The following is a 27,590-nucleotide window of genomic DNA, read 5'->3' as shown; positions in this document are numbered from 1 at the left end:
ATAAGGTACAATCAAAATAAAATATTGAATAACTAACATAAAGCAAAAAATAACAAAAAATATATAAAAATGTAACAAATGAATACGTAAGCATTAATAAATGCAAATTTCTAAGACATACAATAAAACCACTATATTGATTGGTTAGAGCCCTTATTAAACTTCTTAACCATAAACTTCCATGCAGAGGGAAGACTATCTGCGTCCCTCGCATTAAGACAGCCTTCTTGTAATCTACTTCTAAAAATCTGCAACTTTTCCGCTGTCAAGGCTAATGATGGAGACGATAAAGGATTTATGATGGCCGCCTGATTCCATTTGACCGTAGCTCCTGGCGCTTGCGCCATTTGGGACAAAACTGTTGCATTAGACCCCTTTCTGATATCATAACCATGCTCCTTGATTCTAATTCCTAAACTTCTAGTGGTTACTCCGATGTAATCTTTTTTAACGCCCAATTGCATGTTTTCATACGGAATTTTATAAACTCCTGCTTTCTCTTCTGCCTTTATAACATCTTTATCATTCCTGAGGATTTTGTATAAATTAGGGGCCCTTTTTATAAGCATCCTCGAACTTTTTCTGTGTGCTATTTCTTTCATGACTGTATTCATACTTTCATTATATGTAAACTTTACAAACTTATTGGGAGCATTCTTAAAACATCTTTTCTTGATGTTGTTTTCATATTTCTTAATTATTCCTAGAATTGTACTTTTTTGGTAACCTAGGGTCCTGGCTACACTTATTATTCTATTTATTTCTTTCCTCCTGTCTTGTACTCTTTCGCAATACAAAAAGGCTCTTCTTATTAAAGCTCTGAAAGCTGCAATTTTATATTTATACGGATCATATATAAAGTAAACAACTAGTCATCATGAAAAGGCGTACATATAACGAAGCACTAATGGATTACATCGAAAAGACGGAGTGTGAAAAGATCAACAGCAATCTTATTGGAAGCTTGGATAGAAGGGTCAGGAAACTGGAGGTCTCTAAGCTTTCCAAAGTTTTGCCTTTTCTCAAGAAATGCAGGAACCCTAGGCCAGGAACACCTAGATTATTTGCTTTCGCGAAGGTGCATAAAACCGGTAAAGAAATAAGACCTGTTGTAGAGAAGTGCAGGGGTCCCACATTTGTGTTAGAAAAGAAATTGCATGAATACTTATCCTTGCAACTAGACACGGATACTCTTGTTGCCCGTGATCCTATGAAGGTGGTTAAGGATCTGCAAAGTATAGCATTAATGGAGGATGAAGTTGCAACGGTTTTCGACTATGAGAGCATGTATCCGTCAGTAAGGATAGAATCGTGCGAGGAGGCACTATTGGATTTCTTATACAGCAATAACTCGGAATTGCTTAGTTATACAGAAGAAGTAGAGAGTTTAACTAGTTTGGTCTGCCGGGAGTCTTGTTTCGTGTTTAATGGACAGGTCTACAGACAGAGAAGAGGGGTCCCTATGGGAAGCCCACTCTCAGGGATCCTATGCGAATTGGTAGTTAGGAGGCTGGAAAAAAGAATTTTTCATGGTTTTAAGGATGATATCGTGTATTTCAGCAGATACGTTGATGACCTGCTTATATTATGGAGAAGTAACAGCAGAATTAAAGATTTTTTAGATAAGATCAATGATAACAATGATGGCCTTACTTTAAGATTGGAGCAGAAAAGTTCCTTGAATCTGCATTTTCTCGACATCGATATCACATTCAAAAAAGGCCACTTGTCCACTAGTGTTTTTATTAAACCATCCCACAGCCCATTGTATATTCCCTCCCAATCCAAGGATCCGTATAAATATAAAATTGCAGCTTTCAGAGCTTTAATAAGAAGAGCCTTTTTGTATTGCGAAAGAGTACAAGACAGGAGGAAAGAAATAAATAGAATAATAAGTGTAGCCAGGACCCTAGGTTACCAAAAAAGTACAATTCTAGGAATAATTAAGAAATATGAAAACAACATCAAGAAAAGATGTTTTAAGAATGCTCCCAATAAGTTTGTAAAGTTTACATATAATGAAAGTATGAATACAGTCATGAAAGAAATAGCACACAGAAAAAGTTCGAGGATGCTTATAAAAAGGGCCCCTAATTTATACAAAATCCTCAGGAATGATAAAGATGTTATAAAGGCAGAAGAGAAAGCAGGAGTTTATAAAATTCCGTATGAAAACATGCAATTGGGCGTTAAAAAAGATTACATCGGAGTAACCACTAGAAGTTTAGGAATTAGAATCAAGGAGCATGGTTATGATATCAGAAAGGGGTCTAATGCAACAGTTTTGTCCCAAATGGCGCAAGCGCCAGGAGCTACGGTCAAATGGAATCAGGCGGCCATCATAAATCCTTTATCGTCTCCATCATTAGCCTTGACAGCGGAAAAGTTGCAGATTTTTAGAAGTAGATTACAAGAAGGCTGTCTTAATGCGAGGGACGCAGATAGTCTTCCCTCTGCATGGAAGTTTATGGTTAAGAAGTTTAATAAGGGCTCTAACCAATCAATATAGTGGTTTTATTGTATGTCTTAGAAATTTGCATTTATTAATGCTTACGTATTCATTTGTTACATTTTTATATATTTTTTGTTATTTTTTGCTTTATGTTAGTTATTCAATATTTTATTTTGATTGTACCTTATTTAATTTTGAATTTGAATTTTTGTATTCCATGGATGGAATTTTAATTTCAAATGTATTCCAAGCCTGAAGATGGCCTGTGAATCAGGCTGAAAACGTTTGCGTGTTTGTTGCAAATAAATATATTTTTTCTCGGCAAGTGTAAGGTGTTACATTGTTGTATATTTTAAGTATTGATATTAAACAAGATGATTTTTTTCACTACACGATGGAATGGAATTGATGTCACGATTTAAAAAACTATTTGAAAGTAATTGGAGCATTTCGAAAACATTTCTGTTGTTGTTATTTTTGCTTTATGGATTTTATTGAAAATGTAATAAAAATGTTTGTTTGTTTTATTAAGTCATGGCAATGCAACACTTGGGTGATCTGCTTAGGGGGATGCCTTCCAGGAAGTCTTTTTAAGGGTAACTGGCCCCTATTTGGGCGTTACAGATGTGGAGAAAACCTGGAAAACTCCACATCCGGGCTAGGTGTGAACCCACGACCGAACACCCAGTGTTTAGAGAACAAAACCGCTTGGCCACTGGTGGGCCGTAATAAAAATGAGAGTGAATAGTAGTAATAATTAAAGTTTCTTTTAATTTCTTAATCCCGTCAATTAAAAAACAATAGGATTAATAATGATATTTTACAAATTTTCTGTTTATTCTGATGTTTGACTAAATGACACAAAAAATTTCTCCAATATGAGTAAAAATGTTTGTTGGTTAAGTTATTTTTGGGTATTTTATCAATAATAAATTATATTAAAATTTCTATATTATAATTATTATTTTCGTTTTCTAATTTTTTAAATATTTGAATTAATATATTTATTAAGTTTTTTACTTTATTTACTATATGAAATATATAATTATTATGTTTTGAAAACATTAAAATAAATGTTGATGATTGATAATCATTAGTTACTAGTTATTAATAAACGTGCCAGTGTGTTAAAATCGAATGAGTAGCAAATGTGAATCGTGAGTTTACTTTTTCTTCCGGTCATTGTATCCTGATTTAAGTATTATTAAGATAATTGATGCTGGGCCTATAGTTAGAATGAATGAGTCAAATCTGTAATAAATGTACAATAGATCAGACATTAAGTCCATTCTGCAGTTGATTAAATTTTATTACATCATTATTTTAGTTTATAGAATCTAAAAGTTCCCAAATTGTTATTTCAAATCAGAGAGCAGTTTGTATATAAATTTGAAAAACAAATGGTTAATTAAAGAAAACAATCTAATGTAATGTTAATCAGACATTACATTTGATTGTTCATTAGATTGAACATTTCCTTTGTAATGTGATTTTTTAAAATATGACATAACTCAATATGTTACTAGTTAGCCACTAAATTTTCTGTTATAATAAAGTGAAAAATCTAAAAATACATTTATTTTATATTATAAGAATATACTATATTTACAATTTTTCTAAAACAAAATATAAAACTACTTAAAAGTTCAAGAAATTAATGTTTTTAACTGAATGAAGCAACTAATTATGATATATATAATCTTTTAGATTTAATAATATATATGTATATAAATTTTTAGATTTAACAAATGATATAAGCATTGATGCTTATTTTTCAATCATTACCATAGTGTACAGGTAACCTCCATATAACACGGCACTTCTATAGCACGAATTCACTCTAACATGGTTCGAGAATTGGGAACATCCCCCGTATAACACAGGTTCACTGTAACACGGTTCGGGAATTAGGTAAAACACTCATATAGTACAACATGAAATGTAATAAAAACTGTTACCAGTTGATGATGCTCATGCTGAGATCATCATATAGGATGAATAATTCTCTGGTAAAATATTTACTTAAATAATAAATAAGTTTTACCCATGAAAAAAATCTATAACAAAGCTGAAAAATCGGATTCTATCACTGTATCCCAAAAATGGCACTAGGGGCACTCTGGCTACTATTTAAATTAACAATATAAATTATTTTATATTTTTACAGTATAATATTCAGTATATTATTATTTTTATTTGTAATTTCGTATGCCCCGATGCCTGCCTGCATCCGGCCTTTCGACTTGTGAATAATAAATCCAATTTAAAGAAGGATTTAACAGTATGTTTTTTAATTTTTGGAACCTAACCTCCCTTTTCACACTAGTTCTTTGTTTTGTATAACACGGCAATTTTTTGGAACATAACTCCCATGTTATACGGGGGTTACCTGTACTATACATATTTATGAATTGTATTTCTATTTGACTTTAAGATAGCTGTCACAAGTGAAAGTATCTATAAACAAAACTCAACAGACCTGATTTTTGATCAAAGCCAGATGATCTGCCAAATTATCAGGCTATGATTAGGCTGTTAATAGTTAGATATAAATTAATTTGTCTAGAGGTTAAGCTGCCATCTTGTGATAGTTTCAATATATTATAATTATTAAAATTATTTCTCATTTTTTAGAATACCAATAATTTCAATTGTGACAGCTACTTTAATAAGAATGATTCCTAACTGTATTAATTTATCGTACATTTTATATCTGCTTCTGGATACCATCATTCTAATGAAATGAATGAACCATTGTTGACATTTTTTTTATAAAAATACAAAATTAGAAGAAATAGTTTTGTATTTATTTGAACATAGAAATTTTTTGAAACACAACAACAGTAATAGCATAACAAAGCATTTGTTATTATAATTACAAATAAGAAATTAAATTTACCTTAAGATATTTTTAAAAATACAATGTTGATAAAATTATTTGTAATGATGATATTGATTGATTTCTAACTTTTAAACATTCAGCTTGACTAATAAATAATATTTTCAAAAATTTCTGTAGAAAATTAATATATATATATATATTTTTTTTTGAACAAATTTGCTATCTTTTATTCTTTTTTAATGTAAAATAATGAATTAATTCAAATTTATATGAATCTCTTTCTTTGTTATTGTTGTAGACATTTGTATTTGTTATAGACACACACACACACATATACTGTATGTATATATACCGTATTTTACGGACTATAAGATGCATCTGAATTTTGGAGGCAATTTTTCAAAGAAAAAAGTATGTCTTATAGTCCGTAAAATACGGTATATACACACTACTTTTTCTATACAGTTTCTATGCCAAACATGTTTATCTCAAAAACCCCCTTTATCTCAAAATTTATTTCTTTCCCTGCCTTTTCAGCCTAAATTTAATGTATTTTCCATGCTTATCTCAAATAATTTTCTCCCAAAACCTCTACATCAGTGTTCTGCAACCTTTTTCTACTTGTGGCACATCCATGACTCGACATGATGCAACATGGCACACCAAAATGTTATTCCCCTCAAAAACTATTAATAGACTTACGTAATTCCATGACATTATTATTATTAAACAGACATCAACATCTGTGAACAAATTTATTTTACATTTAATTTCTTAGAATACATAAAAATGCATGGGTTGTAATAAAGAATAAACAAACATCATCTTATTTCATGAGTACTGTGGCAGAGAATGAAATACCAGCCTAAGAAACAGCAACTGTGATAAAAATGTATAAATAAACAAAATTATTAGAATATGTAAAAGTTCACGTCACACCTTTCATCTTGTGACAGCACACTGGTTACAGAACACTGCTCTATATCTCAAATTATGGACTGAAGTGTCAATTATTAATTCAAAAAGCTCAGCGACTACATTTCGATAGCATAAGTTGTACACTCAAACCTGTTTTTGTGCGGTCTATTTTTGTGCGATTTTTTATTTGCGCGATTTGTTTTGTGTGATTTTTTTTTGTGTGCAGTATATGAATTTCAATCAAATTGGTATACTGCACAAAAATAATTGCACAAAACACATTGCACATATAAAAAATTGCACAGAAAAAGACCGCACAAAAACAGGTTTGAGTGTAGTTGAAAAACATCTCTTGCACTACAGTACATAGTTGCAAGTAATGCTGCTTTTCTCTGATTGACTATGAATTTGGCTTATGCCTTATTGGTTGAAGAAAGTCAGCATCAGAAACTATTGACAAATTATTTCTGTTAGGTATGTCAAAGTTTATTTATACCTAATACAGGTATGTATTGTATTCACTATTGTATTAATAAAATACCTTCAATCAAGCTTATTACTGTTTACTGTGTAGGAACCTCTGTATCTCAAAACCTGTTTATCTCGAAATGTTTTTTCATTCCCATGAGATTTGAGATAAACAGGTTCAACTGTATATATATTTTTTATTGTCAATGTAATTAAGATTATATTTACAGGATCATAAGTTTATTTATTTTTCTGTGATAGATGAAGCTAAAAGAAAAATAATATACTGTATATACATTCATTATTATTTATTTAACAATTCAAAACAAACTATTTTGTTTTTTCTCTGTGGTGGTAGATTAATCCATAACATAAAGTTAAGTAACTATGGAGACTTTTGTACTGAAATGTTTTTAAACTATCTAAATTTTATCATTCAAATAACATTAATTTATAAAATTCTATTACACTAAAACCTTGGCTATAGTCTGCCCTCGTATATAAGTGTCAGAAAGCAAAACTTGTACAGGAATGATAAGACAGTCTTGTACATAGACTGTAACTTATAGCCAAGGGTATGACTCCAGAATAAAAACCAAGGAAAGAACAGCATTGCTTTTGAAGCACAATGAATTTTATGAATAAGTTTATATTCTTATGTGGGCTTCAGCTTGTAGCCAAGATTTTAGGATAGTTATACTATTTTTCTATTTAAGATTTTAAAAAACAAATATTTTTAGTTTATTTTATTTTTCTAGATCTAGTTAATCAAGAGAGTATAAAAACTTTTTGAATGAAAAAAAAAATTTCTTGAAGTTGTTTGATTGTTATATAATATTTGCAAGAATTATGTTAATTATAGATAGAATAATAATAATAATCATGGTAATTATATGACTTGCAACTATTGATTTGTATTTATTTTTATTTTTTTATAATTTTAGATATATATAATGGAAATAAGAAATTGAGAATTAATATTATAGGTTACAACCAATTAATTCTTCATTTTTTTTTTTTTTTTAACAAAACTGCTAATAACAGAATTTACATTAGGGATAATATTTAATTAATTAAAATGAAAATACTAAATAAATTTTTTAAATTTAAAATAATTTGCAAGAGTGCATTCAACTTGATAAATTCTGTTAGATCTATAAAGATTAAATCTTCAGTGTTATTAAGCATATAGTATACACTATATTTATTAAAACATTATAACATATTTAAACAGTAGTAACAATATTTTAAAAATAGAATAATCAACTAAATATTTGATAAAAATTTATTGTAATAAAAACATTAAAAATATTCTTAAAACAAGAAGTATGGCAATATTTTTATCTTAAACGTTTTCAGAACTTCATTTCATCTTTAGAAAGTTAAAATAGTTTGGTAATTTTTTTATTTTTATGTCAAACACAAAAATATAATTCTTCTAATATTCAAATAGATAATCCTGTAAATACATATGAACTAAATTTTTACAAAAATTTTCTTACTGAAACTGAAATGGTTTTGAATTTAGTTTTGTTGCCGTTTTGGTAACATTATTTTTATTTTATTAACGATTTTCTTGCCTCCTATAAAATATAATAATTTTTAAAGATAGTTGTGGGTTTTATTTACATTTTTAGTTTGATCACAGTATTGTTTTGAGTTCTCAAAACATTTAACATGCATAACATGTGGTAGTAAATTTAAAAATTTTTTAATTGAGCTATACGAAACTTTATTCAATTATTTAAAAAATTTTTTGCATATGTGTGTGTTTAACTTTCTAATTGTGTCACTTAAAAAAATGACAATATAAAACAAGTGTTAAAAACATAAAAATTGTTTCCTGTTTCTTAGAAAAGTAAAATTTTAGAATAATTAATTGTTTCTTATTCTTTTAAGATATACTATATTGCATTTTATAGATGAGCAAAACAAAAAAAGACTTAAGTTATATCCTACTGAATGTTATTTAAGGGAAAGTTCCAAAAATCTTTAAAATCCAGCAAGAAACTATAGACTGAAATGTACACACACTGGAACCTGTAACCAGCATGTAATGCGTATATATTGTATATCGCGATATACAATATATACATGTTACGTGCCAGTTACAGGTTCCAGTGTGTGTAGATTTCACCCCACTGCTGAAGTTGGAATCATTTCTGTGCTGCTATATCAAAATATATGTGAAATTTTAAGTTTTATGTGTAAGTTTTATGTAAAATTATAAGTTTCATGTTGATGTTTTCAAAGTATTTCAGAAAAGTTAGAATTTAGAGTTTGTATTATTTATATTATGAGCTACATATAGTATAACTATGTTACATATAATGCATAGTATAATATATGTTACATTTAATGGCAAACAATGTTGTTAAGAATATCTCTATTTAATAGTATAAAACTCTGAAAATATTTCATAAATAAACTTCATTACATACAAAATCAAGCCTGACATAGTATTAATCATAAATATCTGATTTTTATTTAAGCTGTAATATGGCTAATTATAAAGGGAATATTTAATTTGGAATAAAGATAAGCAGATAAGAAGTGAATAAAAAATTCAATGGTATTGTATGATTAAATAAATTTTAGTTTTGACAGTTAGATGATAATATATTTAGAATGTTACTAAAAAAGTGGACAATTTGTGAGGTATATTTTATTAATCAAAACAATGAAAAACCTAAATATGGATTTGGATCTATCTTTATTAAAACACAAAGGTAAATTATTGTATTTGAATGCAGTCAGTTACATTCTATGAAGTCACTAGAGTACACATTGACTATATTACCAGTAGTACTTTCTTATAAATGATATTATATTGATTACCCATTGATTTAACTAGAAAACTTAAGTAGAATAATTTGGCAGGTTATTAATTTGTTTGATTGGATAATGAATGAATAATAATATATTATATGTAGCATATCATAAAATGATTTTCATAGATATGCTGATGATAAAATGAATTATTTTTTACTGATTAATTAGTATCATCTGGATATTATGATTATAATTTTATTCCTAGTCATATCAATTGAATATAAAATAATTGAAAACAAAAGAAAGATTTTAGTACATTAATAAAGAAAGATTTTAGTACATTAATATATATATATAATTTATTTATTTTATTGATGTGGAAATTACTGTCTAATAAACTGTTTTTATCTGATTATTCTGTATTAAGGAAAAATTTTTAAATCATGTTTAATACACTAACAAATTAATTGTATAAAGTAGTATTTATTTGATAAATTTTATTACAAAATTCCAGATATTCAAGAATTAAACAAAAAACTAGGATGTATTAATTTATTATATAACATCATGAAATCAATTGCAGTAGTGCCTCATACTTCAAATTTAATTCATTCCAGGAGGCCATTTGAACTCTGAATTATTCAAAGTCTGAATCAGTTTTTCCCAGTAGAAATTTTGGAAAGTGAGTTAATTCATTTCCAGACCTTAAACAATATTCATTTTGATAAGCTTAAAATAGCAAATACACATATTTTAAGGGATACCTTATCTTAGAAGCTTTTAGCACAAATACCTTAGAAGCTTTAGAAATACAGTATATAAATCTACACAATGATTTAAATGTGTAAACACAAAGGATATAGAAAATTTTTTTAATGCATGGAGATCTGTTTGAGATCTTCTAACTTAGAGTGTTCTCTATTTTATTTTATTTTTATTGCATGTATCTTGTTTATTGTTTCATTGTTACATTGTAACAAATTTTAGAATTTTTATATATATTATATATATATATATATATATATATATATTTTTTAACTAGTAATGTGGTAATGATTTTTGGAATTTTACATTTGATTCAAAGTTTGCCAGCATTCCAAATTTTGAAAATTCTTTTTTGTATATAATAACATATTTGTTGTTGAATTGCATATTAATTAATTATTATTCAATGCTATTTGAGCTTCTTGGGCCCTTAACCACCATGACAATCTCCATTCATTCCATCTTGTACCTCTTGCATCCACCCAGGCACTACCCCACTCTTTGTAGATCCCATCTCCAGTTCATCTTACCGTCACACTGGTGGGCGTCCAACAGGTCTTTTACCCTGAGGCTCCCTAGTTAGCACTTTGTGTACATATTGATTTGTGTCAGTGTAGGCTACATGTCCTGCCCATCTGCTCTCTCTTTCTGTAGTTTGTATGATGTCATAGTTGTCAACTTTGCAATGTTCATTGTGCATCTTTCAAGTACCAGTTCTATTATTTCTCACGAGTCCAAAGATCTTCCTGAAGACTTTGTTTTCAAACACTTGCAATTTGTGTTCGGTGACTCTACGTATGGACAGTCATAGAGCAGCACAGTTAGATAATGGTTTTATACAATCTTAACTTTACCTTTCTGGAAACTTGTCTAGATTGTATTACTTTTTGCAAAGTATAGTATGATGGGTTAGCTTTATGGAGCCAAGAGTAAATTTCTGTTATGATGGAGTTGTTATTGTCCACTTTGGATTCGAGGTAAGTGAAGTTGCTGACCCTCTCAAATGTGTACTTTTCCACCAGAAGGTTGTCAGTGCCCTCATTCTGATGTCCTCTTGATAGTAGCAGATACTTTGTTTTTGATTCATTAACTTTCAGACTCACCCTCTCTGCTTCTGAGAGTAATAGTGATGCATTTTCGATTAGGTCTTCACGAGTTGCACTTATCAAGCAAACATCATCTGCATATTCCAATGCTTGATGGAGTCCTTTCAATTCTACTCCTTTGTCACTTTGCTGCAATTTGTGAATAACTTTTTCAAATTCTAGATTAAACATGATCTCCTTGCCTAAGTCCTGTAGTTATCTCAAAGGGTTCCATCAGTTTGTTTCTCATCCTGATTCTGCTGATTGATTTTTCTATACACACGCTTGTCATTTTTATTAATTTCTTGGGTATTCCAAGTTCAGCCATTATTTGCCACAGTTCTTTGCAATTGATGCTGTCATATGCTTTAGTGAAATCTATGTTGTTTTGAGTATATTAATAATAATAATAATAATTAAAATTAGTAAATTTTCAAGTATACATTTTTAATTGTTTTAACATATTCTTTTAATGTAAGTCAATAAAACTAGAATTAATGAGAAATAGCTCCAAATTTTTTAAAAATATAACAAAAAAAATCAGCAGCATTGGACAAAAAGTAGAATTTTCACTAATCTTAGTTTTATTTTTTCAGTTTAGACAAGTTCCAAAGTTATTTATTTTTATGAAGCAAATACTGTGTTTGTTTTCAAACACTTAGGTAAGTACAGTACATGTGCACGTACATGTACATGTACTTACATTTTTATATATTTGTTACGTATATATTGAGTTTAATTTGTATAACTTAACCAAATTTTCAAACAATCTACAAGTTTAAATCTGATGATAAAAAATAAGTTTCACAAGAGGTTATAAACATTCATGGTTTGACAAAATGAGGCTTATTTAGAAAGAAATATTACACTGAACATCTGTTCTGAACTATTTTCTATTCATGCAATTTTTTTTGTACTTTAATTATTATTTTGATATCATATTAGAATGTACTATTACTTTTACATCTATATTAATTTTTGATTAAGGAAATTAATTTGATACTGTCACTTTTATAAATAAAATATAAAACAATTGTATGTAATCTGTAAAATAATGTTACATAATTAACTACTTTTTTAAAATACATTTAATGTAGAATCAAAAATATTTTAAACGATCTGATAACAAGTTTTTCAAAATCTGAAATAGATAAATAATAAATTAAGCTCCAATTTTTTAATTAATAAACTTAAAAATCTGTTTTATTGGAATTCACTCATTTGAATTAAGAAACTGATTCTCAGTTTAAATTAGTGAACTTTAATAAACTAGATTTTTAACTTTATTAAGTTTATGTATGAAATAGATAAAATATATTCCAAAGAATTGAATTTATCAATATGAATCACTATACAAATTTTTAAAATGAATTTTTTATTAGAATGTAATATTCTTATATTAAAGATTACACTTTACTGGATTTATGGTTGAATAAATCTTCAAAAACATATACAGTGCAATAAATTTATTCAACTAATGTGTTTGGTTTTTTGAAAGTCATTTTCAGATTACATCAACATCTAATACATGAATATGTATACATTAGAAAATTCTAAGTTATAAAAATGTTTGAAGATTAATCTCATTACACACAATTTCTGCATCTTTAAAATTAAATAGAAAGAATTAAGTAAAATTTTTATTGAAATGTTTTGATAATTATCTTATTTTTATTTTATAATTGTTGGAATTTTAATTATAGAATATCTTAATAAAAATTAGTGTTATTTATGATATATGAAATGATATATAAATAAACTATTAAGTTTTGATAGTTCTCACAAATATACTGTTTAATAATTTTGTATATATAGTTTATATCAGCTATAATTAATTTAAGTAAAAATTTATATTATTAATTTTTTATTTGAGGTTCTTAATAAGTAATGCTTTAAAATATTTGAAATTAACTTTACTTTTATTTTACAGAGAAGATATACATGGTTTAATAACAATAGTTTATTTCTTATCTTGTGATAAAACATCCTCATATATACTTTAGATTACAGAAAATACAGTAATCAGCTGTTTCAAAAATACTTATTTAACAATTCAATTAGCATTCTTTCTAATGTATACTTAAATATGGTTATGAAAACGTAGGAGAAGTTATGCTAATAATAAGATAATTTTAGTTGACTGAGTTTAATAGTTTAATTGCTCCAATTAAACTATTAAACTCATCAAACTGAAATTATATCATCTTTACAATAACTTATTTTGTAATTGAATGTCAAGAGTTAAACACCACAGATTTAAGAGTTAAATCTAGAATTACCACAAGATGAATATAGATTTAACTTAGATTAAGAATTAAATTACAAGTCAAAGTTTAACTTGAGATGGTGAATATGGTCAATAGACATATAAGACCTACATATGTGAATTCTTTATGTCTGCATGTATATAACACACAGAATATAAGCAAACAATAGGCTAAACTTTATTTTAGACCTAAATTATTTTCATTTGATAGCATATTGAAAATATGAACTTTAATACAACTTTGTTTATGTAAACAGAATATTTCATTTAACTCTAAACATGTTGAATTAGTCATTTTTTAGTAATTTATTGCCTGAATTTTTGTTTTTGATTATTATATTTATTAAAAACCTTACAGCAAATATATTAGGAAGCTAAAGGAATAATTACACCACAAGCAGCAATGTTTTATTTGAAATAAAACAATTTCAGGTCTATTTCATAGACCATCTTTAGGATATCAAACTATTTTTAGTAGAACATGGAACGTTAACTTATGAAAGTTATGTAAAGAAGTATAATTCCATACTAATTATTTTGTATTTATAGTTTTTTTTGACTTTTTAAAATATAAGATTTAGTAGGAAATTTTTGATTTATTAACTTTAACACCTACTGAAAAAAGTACAGTAGAGCGTCATTTATCCGAAAGCCAATCACCCAAAACGTCGGTTAACTGAAAGCGTTCCAGTTCGACTGTGTCATGCTGAATCGAATGTTTTTGATACTAGATTAACTTCCAAAATATAATTTTTTTATTTTTTTATTTTTTTATTTTTCAATATATTTATTTTGTTCGTACAAAATAAAGAAATAATTTTTAACAATACAATAGCCACGATTATTATTTTTTTAAAATTTATGTTAGGCTTATCATTGACGAAAATTCAACGCGTAGCGAAACGCAACGGAGAAAAATTTCAAAATGGGATAGGTTAATATATTTTTTCGTACATAATCGGTTATCCGAAAAATAAGTTATCCGAACAACCCCAGTCCCCAATTGATTCGGATAAATGACGCTCTACTGTAGTAACTATTGAATGCTTAAATTACTTTCATGTAATAGTCAACTTTCTTTGTTCAGATAAAGTTAAATACAGTAATCTTAAAATGTTAAAAAGTGCAATCAGTGGTTTATTAGATTAAATGTTTTTTTGAAACTATAACTATTTCATCATCAAATTCTTAACTCAAAAATATCTTACTCTAACAGAGAATAATAAATTTGAATATTTGCAGGCATTTAGAATGCTTACAGTGCTTGTATCTATCAAAGTGCTTGTATCTGTTCACATTTGTTGACTGCTGTTCGAATACATTATTTTTATGAGTTAACAAGGTTTTTTGAATATTTTAGAAACATTAAACTTTTTTAAATTTAAAAGTATGTCGAGTCCACATAAGTTGACACCCGGATAACTCGACACCATCGGTTAAGTAGTCACTTTTCTGTGGTCCTGGCCGACTTACATAGGCATTAATGTTAAAAAACTCCAGTTTACTCAACACCGTTTAACTCGTCACCACTGCATAAGTCGACATACTTTTGCTGTCCCACACTCTGATAAGTCGTCACCCCCTCCCAAAAAAATGAATTCACTCTGCACGTGTGGTGCAAACTTTTTTTTTTTTTTAGGAGGGGGACTCGATTTATTTATTAATATATAATTAATATATATATACATATTACTAAAAATGCCTTAACATTTTATGTATAAAATAATAACAGATAAAACAAAAAGAAAATATACAATCTACATCGTCACACCAGAATCCAATTTTGCATTTTCTCGCACTAGAGACATTAAGAATCCTTAGACGTTACTTGCCAACAAGTGACAATTGCGAAGATGATGTTTTAAAGGCGTTCGTGATCGTTGAAAAAGAAAGTCAAGACAGTTAAGTGTTCAAAACAAACAACACTAAATGAATTTTTCAGTTTTTTGTCTACAGAGTAATTGTAAATTGAGGACACAATGTATTAAAAGCCTATACTACTGTGTTTTATTAATTGTAGTTTTGTGGTTTTTTTTCCAACTTTGCTTTAGTCGTCACGTCGGATAACTTGACACATATTCACTTCCCCTTGGGGTGTCAACTTATGCGGAGTCGACTGTATATTAAAAAAGTTAAACATTTTTAGAGATGTATCAATTAATCATTTGTTAATTTGTAATCATACTAATCAGTTTCTCCATTGATTAATCATTACATGATGATTAATTTTTCTGTAATTGGGAAATAAACATTCCATTAGAAAAAAAAAAACATAAATTTAATTTAAAAAGTAATAAATTTAATAAATATAAACATTTACAAACCTGATTTTAAGAAGTTTGTAGATAGGTATGTATGTATGTACACACACACACACACACACACACACACACACACACACCATGCCAGGGTAAAGCAATAGCCATCTGAGTGCCATAGTGGGAGTTACAGGTCCTGAGCATTGAGTCGTCCCTCAGTTAGTAACCAGTGTGGTTATATCTAAATTGATAGTTCTGGAAGCAAAGATTGAACAGAGGTCCAAGTAGCCTAACTGGCAATGTGACCAAATGATATATCAGAGCTGTGGGTTTGAGTCCAGCTTCAGGCTGATTTTTTTTTTTCTAGAACCTTCTAAATTAATTACTGTATTTTACGGACTATAAGATGCACTTTTTTCTTCAAAAAATTGCCTCCAAAATTCAGGTGCGTCTTATAGTCCATAGCGTCTAATGGGTATTTTTTTAAAAAATTGCTTAAAAATTAAGGTGCGTCTTATAGTCCGTAAAATATGGTAATAAATTTATCAAGATACGGTATGTAATGCCTACCACTAGGCCAAATTATCTGAAATTTAATTAGTGGTTAGTAGCATTAATATTGCCTGATGTAATCTGACAATCCTTTGGCTCAATGTTTAAAGAAATGGTTAATAATGATAATTCAGAATAATCATGGCAATATATCCAGTTTTGTTAGAAACTAGCATTTTTTACATCTATTTTCAGTCTGAAATTTTTACTCAAACTGAAAATATTGAAATGGTTAAAGTTTACCTAGGGAACCCCAATGGCCGCGCTTCTGGTTGCCATTTTGTTTACTGTACTATGCACGCGTACTACATTCAAAAACTTATGCAAATTAGTTAGTATTTAGGGTTAATATTACCATTGGTGCCAAGATGGCGGCTCGTCTCTGATTCCACCAAGGAAACAGTGGGACGCATGTTCTAACCTAACCTAACCTATTCTAATAAATTACCATAATTATTAGCAAACAAATTATTGGTAAAAAATAAATGTTTCAAGATTATTTTACAAGTTAAGCTAACTATAAAATAAAACAAACTTTTACTCACATGTTTGATGCTCTTTTATACATTTCCTTTTCGTTTTTTCTCATTTTTATTTGATTTACGATTCTTATTGCTGATTTCTCTCTTTTTACTTGATATTTTTACACGTTTTTTAATTTCACCACACAAATCTACCTTTGTTTTTTTTACCTTCTTACACTCATCACTTTGTGGAGCAGCTGGAACAGACTCTGGTTCTTTCCATTTCAGCTCAATTCCAGAGCCGGGATAAATAAAGCTCAAATGTTTTATAAAAGTTTGAAAACATTCCCCTGCAGATTTCAATTGCCATTTGTGATATTTTTTATACATAAAAGAATAGAGATAGGATTCTGACAATTCCTCCGTATAATGTACCGGAAGATGTTTCCTGTTTTTTAAAAACTCCTACAATCTTTCGATTTTCTGAGTGTTGGCTCCTGTTTTTGGATTCACAAAATTTTTCAAATGATTTACAGTTAAGTGATCTATATCCAAACCTTTTAAATCATTTATACTGTTGTAACCTCTCCACTCATCTGTAATCACTGTGCTGTCTGAATTAACAAACTTTGAAATCACCCAATTCAGAGTATGTTCATTCCTATTGTTTACTTGGCATATAAAACAGGTATCATCTTCTCTGCATACACTTCCTACAACCCACCTCGTCCCCTTCAATTTTCTACCTTTTTCATATTTTCTCTTTGTAATTACTGTTTCATCTATTTCCACAACTTAATTATCCCACCACTCTTAAACGTACATAGGTTATTAATAGAAACCATCATAACAAAACGTAAAAAGTTTGCCCAATCAACTGCTGTTTTTTTTTGGAGATTCCTGAAGCTCCAGCAGCAATAGTTAGTGAACACTCTAAATGCAATAGGTGCCAGATAAATGACAAAATACTCTCCCACGACAAATGTCCACATTTCCCTTTAAAGGTTCCTTGGAATGCTGAATAATTTGTTTTACAAACATTACATCGCATTGATACAGAGTTTTTTTCTGCTCTATACATTAATTTACAATGTTTTCCACATTTGTTGCATGCATCTTCTACATGTTGCAAATTCAAGAATATTGCAAATTTCACATCACTCAGTATTTTCTTATCTATTGCCAAATCATCGAATCCAGAGTACATTAATCGAAAGAATTGTCCAGAGGTACAATTATTCCAAAAAATTTTCCGAATTAATGTCTGCAGTAGCCATTATCTCACAAAAAAAATACTTCTGAGAACAAATATTAATATGATAAAATTATTAAATTTGCTGCACATTGTACCATTAAAACTAGAGGGAATAGAAACTTACCTATTTACTATTAAAAATAATAGAAAGTAGCACTTTTTCTTCATAAATGTTTAACTAGTCAAAAGAACACATGCAGGAGTCTTACTGTCATGCAAAACAAGAAATTTACATACGATAGTGTTATTTAAAAATTGCGCCACCTACAATGAATTTCTAATATCACATGCTGTCGAGATTACCGGAAGCATGGCCATTGGGGTTCCCTAGGTAAACTTTAACCCAGGGATTTTCATTAGTGTTCAAAAAAGTCATGGAAAGTCAGGGAATTTGTTTCCTTTGTTGCCTTGTTGATTTCGTTTGCTGACAGTATGGCTGACCAAGTGTAGCTGTCTGCAGGCAGCAAAAAGCATTGTGGTACAATGCAACTTATGAAAAGGGGGTGCAGAATATTTTCATGATCAAAATTTAACCCAAACATACACAAAATTTCCCCAAAATTATAGCACACAAAATATACAAGCATACAACAATATCAATTGTTATTTTTAAATTTTAAAATACTTTTAGATTTTAAAAACTGCTGTATTAATTATGCAGTATTATAAATTGAGAGAAAAATACTCTTAATAATCTAATGTTGATAAAAAATTTTTGAAATATTTTAACACTATCTCACAATTTACACTTTTAATTTAAGGACAGGTGTTAATGAACTGATGAAAAAAATTATAACAAAGAACCAAAAATGATAAATAATTTAATATTAATTCAAATGGTATTATTTATCATTTTTCATTTTAATAATTTTGACTGCATAACAAAACAATTTCTGATTGCTGAAACTTATTTCCCAGTTTATTAATATTTTATAAAGTCTGGAAAATTTATTAATGGACATATTTAATAAATTTATACTTTTGTACATGGATTATACAGAATTTTTTAATAATTAATGGATTTTTTCTTTTTTTTTCAAAGCCCTGAAGTTTTACAGTTATGAATTAATAACAGGATAAATTATTTTTATTTAATAAAACATTATAGTTTATGTAGAGAAGATGACATAATTCTTCCTTTCTTATTTTTTTTTAAAGTTTACTAATTCGTTGATTATAAAAAATATATAACTGTTATTAGAAAAAATAACCAGTTAAAAAGTTGTAGAAGCAATAGCATATGTTCTTAGTAAGTCAAGTTATGTTTTATTTTGTTAATGTGCCATACCATAAGGGTTATGAGGGTCAGAGAAAGTCGTGGAATTTAAAACAAAAATTTAAGTAGAAACCCCATAAATTTTTAGAAATATATATCTATAAGTAGGCTTACCAGATATCCTGCTTTCACTGGGACTGTCCCGGTTTGATGATATGGTCCTTGTGTCTTGGCCACTTTGTCATTTTGTTCTGGTTATTTGGTAAAATTTTAAAAGTTCCAAATATACAAGAATTAAAAATAGCGCAGCCTCGGGTAAAATGGCGATTTGGCAACTAAACTGTCTCCTCTGTTACACTCACTGTTGCCAATCTAAATATTTTATATCTAGATCTAAGTACTTTTAATATTGTCTAGATGTTTTCCCCCCAAAATTTATAGCATTTCGCCTAGTGAATTTAGATGTTTTATTTTTTCATCCAGATATTTTTTCACAGAATTTATAATAGCATGTAGCCTATGAGATCCAGATATTTTTATTTCATTTTTTTAGATACAGTAGAGCATTGATTATCCAAATATTGATCAACTGAAACATCGGTTAACTGAAAGCGTTCCACTCCACAAATTTAAATTTCCGCTAGTGCTGTGGCGCTGCAATATTTGGCTATGTCTTGGGCTACTCCAATATTATCGTTGTTGGTGTGCATGTTTTAGCTGGCACCACTGGTGCAACCATGAGAGGGTACTTAAGGATGCACCTGGATTTGAACGAATTTCAACATGGGATAGGTTAATATATTTTTTCATACATAAGTGGTTATCCGAAAAATCGATTATCTGAACAACCCCAGTCTCAAATTGTTTCGGATAATCGATGCTCTACTGTATTTTGTTTCAATTAGAGTTGGCAACACTGAAACTTATTCTGGCTATGTCATTGTTGTGCATGTCCTATCTTAGTCGAGTTCAAATTGCTAGTCAGCATTTGCGATTATTTTGCACTGCACATTAAATTAATTTAATCTCCAAAATGCCAAAAAGAAACTGTGTTTACTGATGAATTAAAAAAGGATTACCGTATTTTACGGACTATAAGACGCTATGGACTATAAGACGCACCTTAATTTTTAAACAATTTTTTAAAAAAATATCTATAAGATGCTACAGACTATAAGACTCACCTGAATTTTGGAGGCAATTTTTCGAAGAAAAAAGTGCGTCTTATAGTTCGTAAAATACGGTATTCATTTTGAAAAAGTTTGTGATCATATTGACAAAATGAAATGTGAACTGTGCTTTTTAGAATTTTCAGTAACTCATGGTGGTCATTCAGACATTAAAAATTACTTGAAATGTGCAAAACATAAGGCATGCCTAGTAGCAGCAGAAGGAACTTACTCAAATATATTGTCATATTTTAATGGTACCGATTTAAGTGACAAAGAATTTTTAAAGAAAGTTCACACTAATGATAAATACGAATAAGTTCTTAATAATAAGGTATGTTCAGTTGAGTTATGAAAATTTGCTTTTAACTTGTTTTTTTGTTAACAACTTCTTTATTTAGCCTTTTCAATCATAGGTACTTATCCTAATAGGCTTTATTTTCTGTTGTGACTATTTTCTCAAAATTGTCCTGGTTTGAGAAAAGAACATTATTGTAAGCCTATAAGCTACAGTTGCATTCATAGCCAATTATAACATCTGATTGATTAATTTTCAATGCCATCTGTTTATTTTTGAAAGAAATTTTTTCCTTTTTAAACAAGTTTATTGTTATTTCTTATTGTTTTGTTAACTACATCGCATTTGAAAGAATGTCTGATGTGGAAGCAATTGTGACAATTGATTTCCTTGTTTCACAAGGGATGAAATTAAACAAAACAGAATAGCATACAGAATAGTCAAATATGGTTTCAATATATTTTTTGTTTATGTAAAAGTTTATGTTCTACAGTTTAAATTGCTGTATCATAATACATAATGCCTAATAATGAATTTATTGGATAGATCAATATGTAAATTTTAGATAGATTTTTGTTTAAAACTTACTAATCTTTTAACTAAAAAGTAACTGTAATAAATAATTTCTTAAGAAAATTTTTTCGTTTTTTTTTTATATAAATGTTTTAAAATGATTTTCTAAATTATTAGATAAAATACTAATTTCAAATATTTTTCAGAGGAAAAATGAAGGTGAGAAAAAGAAGTTTTGAAAATTAATGAGGTGACAGGTATAAAAATGTCATCAAATATTATTCCAATGCTTCCATCCACACCACCACCATTAGATACATCAATAGAAAGTGATGATGATGAATTTGGAAATTTTACAGCAGCTTTAGGGGAATTTAGTGATAATTTAAATGGTGTTCAGCAAAGTGATCAATTAGACAAGGAGAGTAAAAATGAGAAAATCAATTCTGATTATTTTGTGCAATCACAAAATGATGTTAATATTCAAAAGACAGAAATTCACATAAATCACTTTTCAAATTTCTCTAAAGTTGCTGTTGAAAATGAAGAAGAAGAAATTATTCCAGAAATTGAAGGAACTCTACCAGGAAAAACTGTTTCATTACAAAATGGAAAATGTGAAAGACTTTCTACAGAAATATCTCTTAATATTCAATCAAGTAAGATTGATAAATATAACTGTAAAGAATATATTCCAATTAGTGACTCAAAATCTTTAAGCAATTCACCTGCCACAATTCAGGAAAGTACCTATTATTCAAAACAAGTTGAAAGTAGAAGTGAAATAGAAAATTTAACTGATGAGGAAACAGTACCAGTAGTAGTGACTTCACTTGAAAGACTTTCTCCAGATTTTGAAATAAACACTGAAGAATTGGCTACAACTGAAGAATGTAAAACTGAAAATTTTCTGGATTCTGAAAATATCAAAAAAAGTGAAATTGAAAGTTCTTTAGGGAAATCAGAATTTGTGATAAAAGATTTTAATGATGAAAATGAAATATTAAAAAACAGGGTAGAACAATCGCAATCACAGAATTTACCTGATTTATCTAAAGAGCAAAACACACTTTCATTGCCTATTGTTCCTAAGAGCTCTGAAGAAAAATCATTCCAACAAAAATGTGATAAAGAAAACTTTGAAATTAGTCCAATTTCTATTAGTGAAAAATTTGTTTCAGCATCAGATGCCAGTAGTGAAGTATCCAATTTTGAAACTGCTAAGTCATCTCCTACTACTTCAAGTATTTGTGATAAACATCAAACGATTGAAAATAGTGAAAATCATAAAATTGATAATTCATTTGATCAAGAAGTAAATAGAGATTTGATTGACGAAAAGTTTTATGACTCTGAATCATCGCCGATAAATAAAGGTGATGTTCTATTACAAGAAAATTCTGAATCTATAGATGATGATTTTGCCAACTTTCAGCAAGCAGAAGAAAGTCAAATCTTATCACATGAGAGAGAAATTGAACCACTTGAATTAAATCCTCCTGATTCGACAGAAGATAGTTGTCTTATTAGTGATCCTATTGGTGATTCAGATGATTTTGCAGATTTTGCACAAGCAACTGCAGAAGAAAATGATTTTGCTGATTTTGAAGGTGCTTCCTGGTCACAATGTCAAGATGACTTTGCAGATTTTGAACATGCATCATTTGTGAAAGGCAATACAGTAAAAGAAGAAATTTGTGAATCAGAAAATTTTGAGGCTGATTCTTCTAATCTTGTAAGTGTTGTTTTGAAAATTATTTTAATTTTATTAATTTTAAATGTTTTTTATTTTTTTGCAAAATTTATTATGAAAAATGTTCGATAATTTTTCTAATGCTATTCATCAACATTTGTAATTGAATGATGCTTATATTTTATTTTTGTCTGTCTAGTAAAAGAATTTATTAATTACCATAAAACACAAAATTTGAGGATGATATCAAAATGATAGGCAAATCATTTGCTAATTTTTAAATTTCATATGCTTAGGTATTTGTATATTAATACTCTATCATTATTTGAATAGAACTAATGAAGGTTTATTTTCATTAGTATTTCTTAAAGATAAATTATATTGTTACATGCATTTAAAAATCTATTTAAATGCAAGAAATATTTACATTTTTTTAATAAGAGTGAGCTTTTTTCTATTTTATAAATTTTGTTTCTATGTAATTAGTACTTCTATAAATATTTCACACATTAAATAATATTTTATAATGAATTTACACATCTGTAAAAATAAAGTTGCTATAAATGCTTCAGAAAATATTCATTTTAAAAGTCATTTATATAAAAATGTGATATATTAATCTAAAATTTAATGTCCCCAAAGATAAGTCAGAAAGCTTGAAACTTAAGATTAATTTCTGTCATGTTATATAAAATAAATAATGATGAAATAAAATGAAACAATTTGACATGAATTAAATTATACAGAAATTTTAATAGCTGAAATGCATAAGAAACAACCTGGATGATTTATGCATGTTGAAAACATGCATATGTGTGTGATAGATTGGGTAATTTGATCCTGTGTAGAATTTATAGGATAAGAAAAGATGTACTGTACCACAAATGGATTTAGGTTATCTTGTTGTGAGCCATATTCAGAGATGTAAAATATTCCAAAAGTTGTTTGGAATATTTTATGTCCCAGATTACAAGTCAGGAAAGCTTGATTGCCTTTGCAAAAATGCACAAGGAAAGAAAGAAATTCAGACCTGTTGTTGAGAAGTGTCAGGCAGTTACATGTTTATTAGAAAAAGAACTGCAAAAATATATTACTTCAAACTCACCAAACTATGATTTCTTAGTCACCTACTCCAGAGTCACTGATAGAGAATATATCTAATATCAACCTTATAGAAGAGGAAACAGCTACCACTTTTGACTATGAAAGCATATACTCTTCCATTAAACTTGATCCTTGTGTATGACCTTAAAGGAATTTCTTACATGGTCTTGCTTCAAGTTAGTGCTAAGACAGCTGGAAACATCTATTTTATTAAACTTTATCAATTTTGTTATTTTATATAAGAGGTACATTGACCATATATAGAAAAATGATGATAAAAATAATTTCATCACTTCCATTAATGAAAATTCATAGAGTCTGCATCTGAAATTAGAACAATAGAGTAGTATATCAGTCCATTTTCTTGACATAACATTATCAAGAACAAATCTACACCAATGTTTATATAAAACCAACTACCCACCATTTATACATTCTGCCTCTTCATTTGATCTGCTTTATTATTCGATACAAACTATCAGCATTCAGAGCTTTGATTAAACATGCCCATGCTCATTGCACCATCCATTTGAGACGAAGATGTAGAACTGATTCAAATTTAAAAAATGGAAACGTTATTGGGTTACAAGAAATTAATTCTCAATCTCATCAGTTCCTATCATGTAAGCAAGTAAAGTACCATCAAGCAGTAAAGCTTCACTAAATTTATGTTCTCATCTCCTTTTTGAAGTCAGTCATCAATGAATTGGCTAGAACAGCAGTTTCCAACTTATAGAAATCTTACTTCATCATTTAATGTTTGCTGAGAAAAATTATTTATTAAACAAACATTTTTAACCTATTATCATAGACCATCTTCAAGTTTTTATATTTGATAATAAATTGTTACAAAGATGGAATATCCAGATATTCAAATTTACATTTAAAGTTAAAATTTCAATTACAAATTTAAACTTTTACAAATAAAATAAATATGTAACGAACAAAATATGATTAAGAAAAAATAAATAAAAAAATATTAGATAAAATTTCTAAGGAAATATAATTTAAAAATAAAAGTAAATCCAAAGGTGATTGCAGGATCATATTTGACTTGGATTTTTCTGCCCTAATTTCTTTTCTATTATGTATTTCCGTGCTGAGGGCAATGTGTTTGTGTCCTTGGCATTCAGTCATTGATCATTAATTTTGCTCTTATGTATTTCTATTTTTTCCATGTTTTTTGCAAAAGATGGAGAGTAGTTTACTGTTTTTACAATGTTTGCTTTGATTGATTATCAAATTTAAAAACCTGAAGATGGCTTATGATAGTAGGTTGAAATTGCTTGTTTAGTAAACAGTTTTCCTTAGCAAGCATTAGGTGATGAAGTAAGATTGTTGTATCTCTCTACTGAGTGCACAGTTTATGTACTTATTTTAATTGTAGAACTCTTTCCACCTTGATAAAAAGTTTTGAAACCTGACAATTTTTACTGATTATAAATAAACCAACAAATGAAAAAACTGAAAATAAATTATTTAATATACAAAAAAATTTAATAATGGAGAAGCAAATAATAATTCAAATTAGTAATTAATGCTAAGGATTCATTTTTTGCACCACATCTGCTGCTGATGAAATCACATGTGGTGGGAATTCCACTAGTGGGAGAACTGAATGCACTTGATTTTTTTGTGAATTGCTAAATGAGCACTTAAGTATTTGAATATTGTTGGAGATGGTGTTCATTCCTTTAAATGGATTGAACTCTGTCTCCAACAATGGCATGAACACTTTAGTTGGAATAGAAAGAATTGAATACATAGTTTGATTCTCAAACCATTAGACTCGATAGATTTTATTTTCCAAAATGTGAATTGTGCATAGGTTTCTTATTCCTAATTTTTCATACATATTTTAAATTATTAATTAAATCTCTAAAACTAATTTTATTTTGTAATTCCTAATTTTATTGGAAGAACCATAGTGTTCCATGAAACACAAGTTTGGAACCACTGGGCTAGAACAAATAAGTCAAGAATAGTTTATAAAAGGAACCCAACTATTTATAGAATTCTAATAAATGATAAAGTCCCAAAAATGTACAGAACTGTTATCTGCAGAATCCCCACTAAGTTGGATAATATAGGGCTGCAAACAGCATACATTGGATATACCAGCAGAAACTTAGAATAAAGATACCATGAACATAAATATGATGCCCACAATAAACGTAACTACAGTTATAGCATGGGTTTTGCCATCTAAGACACAGAGGATATACAGGATCATTATACAAACTGACATAGGATTATTTGTGACCACAGCATCTTTTCTAATAGTTAATTAAAGGACCCGAAGGGAACACTACTTGCATATGTTACATATACTTGACATTACTTATGCATTGTTATACTTATGTATGTTACATTATTTGTGCCCATATACTTGACAACAGCATTAGCTTCAAATTTTAGTAGTAATTAATTTAGGAAATTTGGTATTTTAACCCAAAGAATCCAATTACATTTGGCTTATATAAAGTTTATGCATATTTAGATATATTGATTTTTCTGTAGTTATTACTACAGTTTTATTAGAAAACTTTATAATAAACCATATTAATTAGTTATTAGTTCCAAAATTGTAATTGTTAAATAGCTGTAAATTAAAAATAATAATTTTGATTTATTAAAAAAAAATGTTTTGTTAGCAGTAATTTTTATATTTTTGAAACATGCTATAGCAGAACTCTTGCATTTGATATTAGTAACATTTATAAAAGTATTATTTCTAATTATTATATAATATATTAAATATTATTTTTAAAAAAAATTTTATTGTAGCAGATTTGATTTCTTGGATTCTTTTATAAGAAATTAGGTATAAGATTAATGGATTTCTGTTAAAATTTATATAGTGCATTGATTATTGTTATATTATTTCAATTTTTTTTATAAAAAATAAATTCATTTTGTGTTTATATATTATTAAATACAATATTATTAATTTAGGTAACAGAAAGAGCAAAAAATAAAATTACGTTTTTGATACATAGCACTTTTCCAATTATTCAAATTGAAACAAAATTAGATACTGATGAAACATCCCCCTTTATCAATGAAATAAATCATACTAGTATGCTGTTAAAAGGTCGATCAAGGAGGTAAGAGTACTTAATCTATATTATTATTATTATATAAATATTGAAAATGATTAAAATCATAGACTAAATGTAATAGAATATAAATAAATATATAGTCAAACTTTGATTTAATACACCCTTTGTTTATTTTTGGAATTGGTGCTAAATTGAGTGTGATGATAAAATGACATATCTTAAACAGTAAGAACTTCATATAATAACAGGAACTTTACATAAGTTTGGGTTTGAGAGTTGTGATTTAGTGATGATGATGTTTAAGTATCCTAATGTATATGGCTATAATGAAATTGAAGGGTTTATCGTATTCAGGAATGACTGGAACAAAATTAGACTTAAATATTTACAAAATAGTTTTTAATTATCCACAATTAAGTTTTAGAATGCATTTCGGGT

The 27,590-nt window shown here is 28.1% G+C and overlaps 2 protein-coding genes across 5 annotated transcripts in view; both read left to right on the top strand.

The window, feature by feature from the left end:
- Nucleotides 1-27,590, top strand: part of LOC136969524 (aftiphilin-like) — a 39,989-nt gene that overhangs the window by 785 nt on the left and 11,614 nt on the right. For 3 of the 4 annotated variants that reach the window (XM_067263708.1, XM_067263709.1, XM_067263712.1), the window contains exons 2-3: nt 21,500-23,028; nt 27,046-27,197. In XM_067263708.1, coding sequence (XP_067119809.1) covers nt 21,559-23,028; nt 27,046-27,197 — 1,622 coding nt within the window. In that variant the 5' untranslated portion in view covers nt 21,500-21,558. Of the gene's footprint in view, nt 1-21,479; nt 23,029-27,045; nt 27,198-27,590 lie in introns of all 4 variants that reach the window. The other variant, XM_067263710.1, reaches the window with a different exon arrangement.
- On the top strand, nt 878-20,801 carry LOC136969680 (uncharacterized). Its single transcript, XM_067263962.1, has 2 exons — nt 878-2,024; nt 20,620-20,801. Exons 1-2 carry the CDS (start codon nt 878-880, stop codon nt 20,799-20,801), a joined length of 1,329 nt encoding a protein of 442 aa, XP_067120063.1.

This window comes from Centruroides vittatus, unplaced genomic scaffold (assembly GCF_030686945.1).
Source record: "Centruroides vittatus isolate TY-2023 unplaced genomic scaffold, ASM3068694v2 contig_18, whole genome shotgun sequence".
Lineage (NCBI taxonomy): Eukaryota > Metazoa > Arthropoda > Arachnida > Scorpiones > Buthidae > Centruroides > Centruroides vittatus.
This window is presented reverse-complemented; position numbering and strand designations above follow the sequence as displayed.